The sequence below is a fragment of the Silurus meridionalis genome, unplaced genomic scaffold (genome assembly GCF_014805685.1).
Source record: "Silurus meridionalis isolate SWU-2019-XX unplaced genomic scaffold, ASM1480568v1 Scaffold81, whole genome shotgun sequence".
NCBI lineage: Eukaryota > Metazoa > Chordata > Actinopteri > Siluriformes > Siluridae > Silurus > Silurus meridionalis.
In genome coordinates, this window is record NW_025804742.1 from 1 (window position 1) to 9,460 (window position 9,460).

At 38.6% G+C, this 9,460-nt stretch overlaps 1 protein-coding gene across 1 annotated transcript; it reads right to left on the reverse strand.

The window, feature by feature from the left end:
* Positions 1–5,220: 5,220 nt before the first annotated feature.
* LOC124382617 (hatching enzyme 1.2) lies at positions 5,221–9,460 on the reverse strand. The gene is made up of 9 exons (XM_046844616.1): positions 9,397–9,460; positions 9,248–9,299; positions 8,925–8,987; positions 7,467–7,616; positions 7,237–7,354; positions 6,915–7,093; positions 6,568–6,639; positions 6,139–6,220; positions 5,221–5,393 (listed from the first exon to the last, which is right to left on the reverse strand). Exons 1-9 carry the CDS (start codon positions 9,451–9,453, stop codon positions 5,264–5,266), a joined length of 903 nt encoding a protein of 300 aa, XP_046700572.1. The 5' UTR covers positions 9,454–9,460; the 3' UTR covers positions 5,221–5,263.

The following is a 9,460-nucleotide window of genomic DNA, read 5'->3' on the forward strand; positions in this document are numbered from 1 at the left end:
AACCCCTGAACCTAACTTACCTGATAAGAAAGTTTGGAACAGCACTAAGTTTGGGGGTGCCAATGTTTTCGAGCAGTGCTGTCTGGGGGTGCCAATAATTCAAATTTCATGGCATGAGTGGCCATTATTGGAAAAATACTTAGAGAGAATGGAATGTTCAATGAGCACTGTGTTTTTGGGGGTGCCATTTTAACCAGTGCCATTTGGGGGTGCCAGTTTAAAAAAAATGTTTTTCTCAACTGCCTGAACGAAAGAGGGAAAGAGAAGAAGAATTTAAAACTAAGCAAGAAAGCCGGTTGGCTAAGCACTAAATAGCAGAGGCCCAATCACTTGGCAAACAGAGCATCTTGAAGGAAGATTAAAAGCCAGCATATAGGAAAAGTAATACCAGTTTGGGAAAATGAAAAGAAATTGCTGCCCGAAAAAAAGAAGGAAAGAGAAAAAGAACAATCCTTAGAAAGGAAGCTGATGGGCTAAGTGCTAAATAGCAGAGGCCCACTCATTTGGAAAACAGAGCAGCTTGGAGGAAGTTTAAAGCCAGAATGGGGAAAAGTAAAGCCAGTTTGAAAACGGAGAAGAAAATGCTGCCTGAATAAAAGAAGAAAAGGGAAGAAAGAAAAAACTAAGTAACCCGCTAAATAGCGGAGGCCCACTCTTTTGGAAAACAGAGCAGCTTGAAGGAAGATTAAAGCCAGCATGGGAAAATGAAAAGCCAGTTTGGAAAATGAAAAAAGGAAAAGAAAATGGTGAGTCTAAGCCTGAAAAAAAAAAACACACGATAAAAGTGCAATTTTCCTGCAACTTATCACCGGCGGCGGATTTGGTGTAAGTGCTTAGTGACTTGGAGTAGGCCAGTGCACAACGTGGGCCCAGGGCTTGTCTATATCTGAGTTTCCTTACCAATCCATATCCCTAACCCTAACCCCCAACCCTAACCCCTAACCCCTACCCCTAACCCTAAACCCAACCCCACCCCTAATCCCCACTCGGATTTTGGCATGGTGCCTGGAGCTGCGGCTATTTCCCCTAACCTAACCTTAACCCTAACCCTAACCTCTCTCCCTAACCCTAAATCCTAACCCTAAATCCTAACCGCTAACCCTAACCTTAACCCTAACTATACTCCTAACCCTAGCCCTAGCCCTAAACCCGAACCCTCTAATCCTAACCCCTAACCCTAAACCCCTAACCCTAAATTTACCAATGTATGCCCGAAAAAAAAAAGGAAAACACATGAAAACCGTCAATAATCACATGACCCTTAACCTTAAACTGTACTGAGCAATCAAGTGGAATGAACAATAATGCAACACAATTCAACAATCAATAAATGAAACAATTGTGATGCATAAATTCGATAGATTTCTTTTCTTTTGAATATCAGTCTCTCGATTCAAAGCGAACAGTTCGTCCTTACCGGAGTGATGTTAGAGGAACAGTTCAGGCCTTCAGTTCTGCTGACCAGAGAGAATAATCCACAAACCAGTGAGGAAAAACAACCGAAGAGTTCGATGTCGGGTCAATCTGTCGTCCTGCACAATCTTTTTCTTTTTTTTTCTTTTTTCCAATCCAGGAAAACAAAGCAGTGAATCCACTGAAGTCTTCAGATATCCTAGTTTTAATCCAGGTCTGTTGGGTGGCTCGCCATCGTGTTCCATGTGGTAACAACTTATTCCGTGTCGTTCCCAAATCCATCAAAATTCTCAAAACCTCCCCAGCATAACCAATTAAATAAAAAAAAAACATTCACTTCAAACTAAACCAATATTTCACTAGAATTTCCTTCTATTTTTTTTTTATTCTCAACCACGTTGTTCTCTTTTGGTTAGTTTTTTTCTCCGAAATCTCCAACAATCCTATTCCTCTCGTCTCTTCTTTTCTCTTCTCTTCTCCTCTTCTCTTCTTAATCGCGCTGTGTCTCAGTCATTCCTCGGTAATGAGTCCCTCACCTGATTGGTCAATATCGCACACTCTCTTAAAGGAGACACAACACTCAATAACAACCAAATACATTTCTTACATTCAGAACATGAAATAAAATACATATTTATTCAATTATAAATGTTTTTTTTCCCGAATTTAATCATTAATTTTCTCCTTCCTGTTTATTAAGTATCCCTTACTGATCTACTATTTATTTATTTCTAAATCACTCTGGGTTACATAGTTACATAGGACTCTAGGGTTAGGGTTAGTGTTAGGGTTAAATGATCATCATTTGCTCTGAAATTAATACCTGGCAACCCACTGACATCCTGCTGCACATGAGTGAGTAAAACTGTGAGTGGAAGGTCACGTGTTTCTGGAGACACGTCACACATTAAATGAGCATTTTTATGTGATTTACACCCACAGAATGTATCTAGTGATCGAGATGAGAAATCCGAATCTGTTTACAGAATCGAATCCTTCTGAATCACTCAGTGAACGGATCCGAGTCTCACGAGTCACTTGAGTTATTTGGGATTCTGCCTGCTTTTGCCATGGAGTCCGTGTACTAATGAATCACACACACACACACACACACACACACACACACACACTTTCTCTTCACACTACAAGTCCATCAGATTCGCTGAGTCCCGTACAGTAGATCAGCCAGGTCACAGATAGGACCTGAAAAACCGAGTCTCTGTGTTTCCTGAGCAAATCAGTCAACTACTTGTTGCTACAGTTACTTGCTAACAACAACTTGGTACAACTAAATGGTGTAATTCACAATTTGTATTTATATATGTTGCTGTTGTTGTTCTTCTTAGTAGCAAGATAACCAAGGACTCAAGTGACCCGAGTAAATGAAGTGAAAGATTCATGATTTCTGATTCATTTAAAGTATCGTGTTATTTATATGGATGAATTCAGATTCACTCATCTCTATCTAGTAGTGATGGGAAGATCGGATCATTTTAGGGTCCGTGTACCTTCTGGTCATTCAGTTTTCCTTTTAGAAAGAGAATTTGATTACATTCATTGTGCAGTGTACATGTACAGAGCAAATGAAATGCAGTTCGCATCTTTCCAGAAGTGCATATGTGGCTTATTTTCAATAAATAACAGTAGATAAATAGTGTATGAGGTTCATATGTACAGGGATGAGAGTGAGTAATGTACAGAAGGTGCAGTAGGTAATAATATATGGTATACAGTAGATAGTCGTCTTCTTCTTCTTTCGGCTGCTCCCATTAGGGGTCACCACAGCGGATCATCCGTCTCCATACCCCCCTCGACATCTGCTTCTTTCACACCAACTACCTGCATGTCTTCCCTCACCACGTCCATGAACCTCCTCCTTGGTCTTCCTCTTTTCCTCCTTCCTGGTGGCTCCATCCCCAGGATTCTCCTACCAATATACCTCATGTCCCTCCTCTGCACATGTCTAAACCATCTCAATCTCGCCTCCATCACCTTGTCACCAAAACATCCAACATGCGCTGTCCATCACAAATAACCCTAACCCTGTCACTCTTTTCCACCCACTCCACCCTGCCTGCACTCTTTTCTTTACTTCCCTAACACACTCTCCATTACTTTTCACTCTTGACCCCAGGTACCTGAACTCCTCCACCTTCTCCACCTCTTCTCCCTGCAACCGCACCACTCCACTGCTCTTCCTCTCATTTACTCACATGTACTCTGTCTTACTCCTACTGACTTTCATTCCCCTTCTCTCCAGCGCGTAATCCGCAAACATCATAGTCCAGGGAGACTCCTGTCTGACCTTGTCTGTCTACCTGTCTATCACCACTGCAAACAGGAAAGGGTTTAGGGCCAATCCTTGATGCAGTCCAACCTCCACCTTGAACCAGTCTGTCATTCCTACTGCACACTTCACTGCCGTCACACTGTCCTCATACATGTCCTGCACCACCCTCACATACTTCTCTGACACACCAGACTTCCTAATACAATACCACAACTCCTCTCTCCACCCTGTCGTACGCTTTCTCTAAATCCACAAAAACACAATACAATTCCTTCTGTCCTTCTCTATACTTCTCCATCAACATTCTCAAAGCAAATAAGGCATCTGTGGTGCTCTTCCTTGGCATGAAACCATACTGTTGCTCACAGATGGTCACCTCTTCTCTCAGCCTGGCTTCCACTACTCTTTCCCATAACTTCATGGTGTGACTGATCAACTTAATTCCCCTGTAGTTACTGCAGGTCTGCACATCTCCCTTATTCTTAAAGATCAGTACCAGCTCACTCCTTCTCCATTCCTCAGGCATCCCCTAACCTTCCAGAATCTTGTTAAACAATCTGGTTAAAAACTCCACTGCATCTCTCCTAAACATCTCCATGCTTCTACCGGTATGTCATCTGGTCCAACCGACTTTCCACTCTTCATCCTCTTAATCGCTGCTCTCACTTTCTCCTTACTGATCCTATCTACATCCTGCTTCACCAACTCCACATCATCCAACCTTATATCTTAACAGTATGCAGTACATAGTAATGTACAATATACTGTGCAATGATTGTGCATAGATAAACATTTCAGAAGATATTATACTCAATGGCATGATATAGTTATGAATTATGATATATGTTATAGAATATGAGAATATAAAAAAGGACCATTATTTTAATTTATTTCTAATACTCCAGAACCAAACTATGGACAAAACAGTTTGTTCCTGGATGCACAGAAAAGAAAACCAAAGGTAAACTAAAACAAAAAGGCTTGATTTGTTTTAATGTCTAATTGCAGAACTACAGAATCAATACATTACAGCAGTTTCACCCTAACCCTAGAGAGACCCTTTGTAGACAAGGTGAGGGAGGTGAGATTGAGATGGTTTGGACATGTGCAGAGGAGGGGCATGAGGTATATAAGTAGGAGAATGCTGAGGATAGAGCCACCAGGAAGGAGGAAAAGAGGAAGACCAAGGAGGAGATTTATGGATGTGGTGAGGGAAGACATGCAGGTAGTTGGTGTGAAAGAGGCAGATGTAGAGGACAGGGTGGTATGAAGACGGATAATCCGCTGTGAAGACTCCCAATGGGAGACGCCAAAGGAAGATGTTTACTTTTTTTATTTTCAAACCGAACTGTAGCTTTAAAAATAGATATTATTTATTCATTAAAATTTATTAATGTTTAAATGTAATGATTAGAAGCATAGGTCAGTTCAGAGCAGACATTTAAAGTTTAAATACATTGCATTAATAAATTAGTTATGAATAACAAGAATATTTGTAAATATTGATGTGTTTGTGATTAGCGTACTGTTGCTTTATTTCATAGAAAGTGTATTACATTACTAATTACATTTGTAGAGTTTATTAATTTTCATGATATCAAGTTCACTTGGACCAAATCTTTGTCCCAATTTAATGTTCCAACTTCGTTTTGGCACAATGGTAGGATCTCCATCCTCAGAGTAGGCGAACCTGCAAACACAGAGAAATTCACCTTTACATTATATTCATTTGCCCAGTTTCCTCTGTTAAAACTGGAACAGCAAAGCAAATTCATTGTTTTCGCTGTAAACTGAAGACATTTGGTCTTCAGATCAAAAGAAAAATAAGATTTGTGTCAGTTTAAATTTACATCTGGACTTTAAACATGATACTATGGATTTTTCCTCTTTTCTCATTTTTAACATGCCTTGCTTTCTCCTGTAAACATCATGTTGATTTATTCCTTTTAACAAGAGTACAATAACAGGCGTCTTTTTCAAACCAACAGTAAACTGTTTTACTCCCTTGGGCAACAGTCTGTTTTTTATTTTTAATTGTTTATGCGTTCATAGAAACTGTCATAAGATCACCCAATTTATATGTTGTAAGATGTTTAATACACTTAGATGTAAATATCAGAAAAGAAAAGTCTAAACTATCATTGTGAATTCATCATTTCATCTTAAACCCAAAAACCTTCAGTCTACAACAAAGACAAACGATTTGCTGTTTTAAAAGTTTTAAAAGAAATGTGTTGTTATGAAACATAGTTGTTAATAAAAATGGGTGGATTTGCTATATGATATAACATCCAGGTAAATAAAGCAGTGAAAAGTGTGATAAAACAATGTTTCTAGAGCTGGACTTTTGGTGATATCATGCAACTTAATTAAGTTGAAATAATTATTATAATATAAATATATGTCCAGATGTGTTCAGTAATTAAATATCATACTTTCCAAAGTGCATGATGGAGCCATAATCATAGGGCATGTCCATGTTGTTCATCTTAAACTTCTCAAAGTTCCTCACACGATCTGCAAAACACAAACAATTTTGAGTAATGAGTCTAATGTATTTTCAATATATCGCTTCACAAATTATCATAGTTCTGATTATTTCAATAATTACTGATCGATAAATGACACTTGATCCTGTTATTTCTAACCCTAACCCACAGGATACTAAATAAATTTGTGCCTGGAATGTAGGATTTTACCACATTTTTAATTTATTAGATTAATACATTTATTAAATAAATCCATTCAGAATGACACACAACTGAGACATGCCTCTGTCATTGTGCAGACGTCTAGTACAATATTAAAGTAACATTCTTTCATACCTGTACAAATTGTCTCTGTACAGAATGTCATGCTTTTACCTCGTCTCATACAGCAACATGTGGAGTTTAAGGTAAAATCAGGGTCAACTTTGAGTTTGGTTAAGTTTTCAGCTGAAAGATATAAAAGTCACAGCCGAGCTGTTCGCTTTATCTTGAAGAAAAGCTAGTAGTTTTGTCTGAAATTCTGTTGAATGTATGTTGTTGTAAGTGTACAACTAAAATGAAAAGTGAGAGTAGTGTCCTAAAAGCAATAAATCTTGTAAAATAGTGAACTGGTTGAAAATAGATGTCATTTCTTAATTCAATATATTTGTAATAAAGTGTGTGTGTGTGTGTGTGTGTGTGTGTGTGTGTGTGTGTGTGTGTGTGTGTGTGTGTGTGTTTACCTTTCCAAATTTTGGACCACATGATAGTGACATATTTATCTCGATCAGCACGTGACTGTTCATGTACAAATCCAAGCGCATGCATGAGCTGATGTGAAACAACTCCAGAACTCACACACTCCGGACTTTGCAGGGAGAGAATCTGTCTGCCTCCACTCGACCCCAAATATGACCAACACCTGCAACACAAACACACACACACACACACACACACACACACACACACACACACACACACACAGTGAACAAGGGTTATTTAATCATTTATGTTCATTTATATCTGTAGGATAAGATGCATTTAAGTGATGATTAATTTTCTCACCCAGTTTTAGACTGAATGTCCAGGAAGTCTCTCTGGTGTGTTCTGGGTACGAAGCGCACACATGTGTCTCTCTCAATCTGATCCATCCCATGCTTTATAGCTCGCCGATCCACTTCATCTGATAGAGATAGAAGAAGAGCTGAAGAGTGTGTGTGTGTGTGTGTGTGTGTGTGTGTGTGTGTGTGTGTGTGTGTGTGTGTGTGTGTGTATACAATGTAACCATAACTTACTGTACTCTGGTGAGAGTGTGTATGCAATGTAAATGTGTCCATCTACAGATTTGGACCATAAACAGCTTCGGGCAAAGCAGCTTCTCTCGCTCCTGCTCGAGACGGCGATGTCTCCCTCTCTGAGTTTTACTCCATCCACAGCATCCACTGCTACATCAGTCACAAACACACACACACACACACACACACACACACACACACACACACACACACCTCTTAGTTCACTTAATATGTAATAGAGATCACATGAAGGCTGTTTTTTCCCCACAAATCTACATTCAGTTCCACATAACAACAAAGTGAAAACATAATTCTAGAAATGATCGGGGTTTTTTTTCCAAATAAAAACATATAAAATGTCCATAAGTATTCAATCTTTTTGCAATGACATCTGAAAATGATCTCAGGTGCCTCCCATTTCTCTTAGAACAACCAGGACTCTTCTAATAGCTGATCTCTCGGCCAAACTGAGCAATCAGAGGAGAAGAGCCTCGGTAAGAGCCTTAGTAAGAGAGAAGATCAAGAACCTGATGGTCACTCTGACTGAGCTCCAGAGATCCTGCGTAGGGATGCAACAAAAGTCCACAAGGTCTATCATCACTGCAGCTCTCCCACGATCTGGGCTTTATGGCAGAGTGTCAAGACAGAAGCCTCTCCACAAGTGTAAAACCCATGAAAGCCCAGTTGGAGCCAACAGACACCTGAAGGACTCTCAGACTGTGTGGAACAAAATTCTCTGCTCTGATGAAACCAAGATTGAACCAAGATTGTGGCAGGGATTTAAATATTGATCAATGTCTGGAAGATTGTGTAAAAGTATATTCTGTTCTTATTTAATTCTGTAAATAAATGTTTCATTGTTTTTTGGTGCATCAATGTTGCGATGTACTTACAGCGTGCTCTCCATGGAAATTCAGCCGATTTCATTTGATTTGCTGACATGCAATGCTGCAATGTGGCTTTTCTAAGGTTATTTATTTGTTCTTTTTTTTAGGATTATTGATTCAATATTTAGTATATATATTTTCTTTTATATCTTTGTATGATGTTCTCCTCATTGTGGCTTTAAAATGTTATGAGGAATTATTTTATGACTATCTGGTGTCATCATCATCATCATCATCATCTGTCCTTCACTATTATTCATTTAGATTTACGGCATTTGGCAGACATCCTTATCCAGAGTTACTTACATTTATCACATTCATACAACTGTGCAGCTCGGTGTTAAGGGCCTTGTTCAGAGGCCCCGCAGTGGCAGCTTGGTGTGGCTGGGATTTGAACTGATGACCTTTAGATCCAAAGTCCAATGGCTTAAACAATAGTCTATAACCTTCCCAAAAGTGGTTCACCATCCTTCCTATACACTTGTGTGTGTGTGTGTGTGTGTGTGTGTGTGTGTGTGTGTGTGTGTGTGTGTGTGTGTGTGCATAACTAATAAAGGAATATTTATTTTACCTTCGTCGTTATTAATGTCCATAATTGTGTCCATTGCAGTTCTTTCATTTTGCTGTAAATAATCTGGAAATAAAATCATAAACACTGTAATAATCCATAAATACACAAAACTAAAAATATTTAAAAATAAGGATTAAATATAAAATGTTTCTTAAATTTATTGATGAAAAAGACTGTACAAATAAAACTAAAATGAATGACATGATGCTAAAATCCAGAGATCTGATTGGAAGAATATTAAAGTGAATAAGGATTGTTACAGATCCGAGGATCAATAACTAGTAAAAAATAATAAAAATATTAATGATAGAAAACTTGTTTACCTGCATAACTATTCCTGTATCTCAGATTTCTGAACTCTGATCCAATGGAAAGCTGTAACATAAATCCCCCAAAAAATCCATCACAATTACAGTGGAGTGCAAAAATATGTCAATGTTAAAAGATGTTTAAGTTTAAAAGAAGTCGGTACCTGAAGCAGCAGCATGAAGCTCTGTAGAAGGATGAAGATAATGTCTCTGCGTCTCATGCTGACT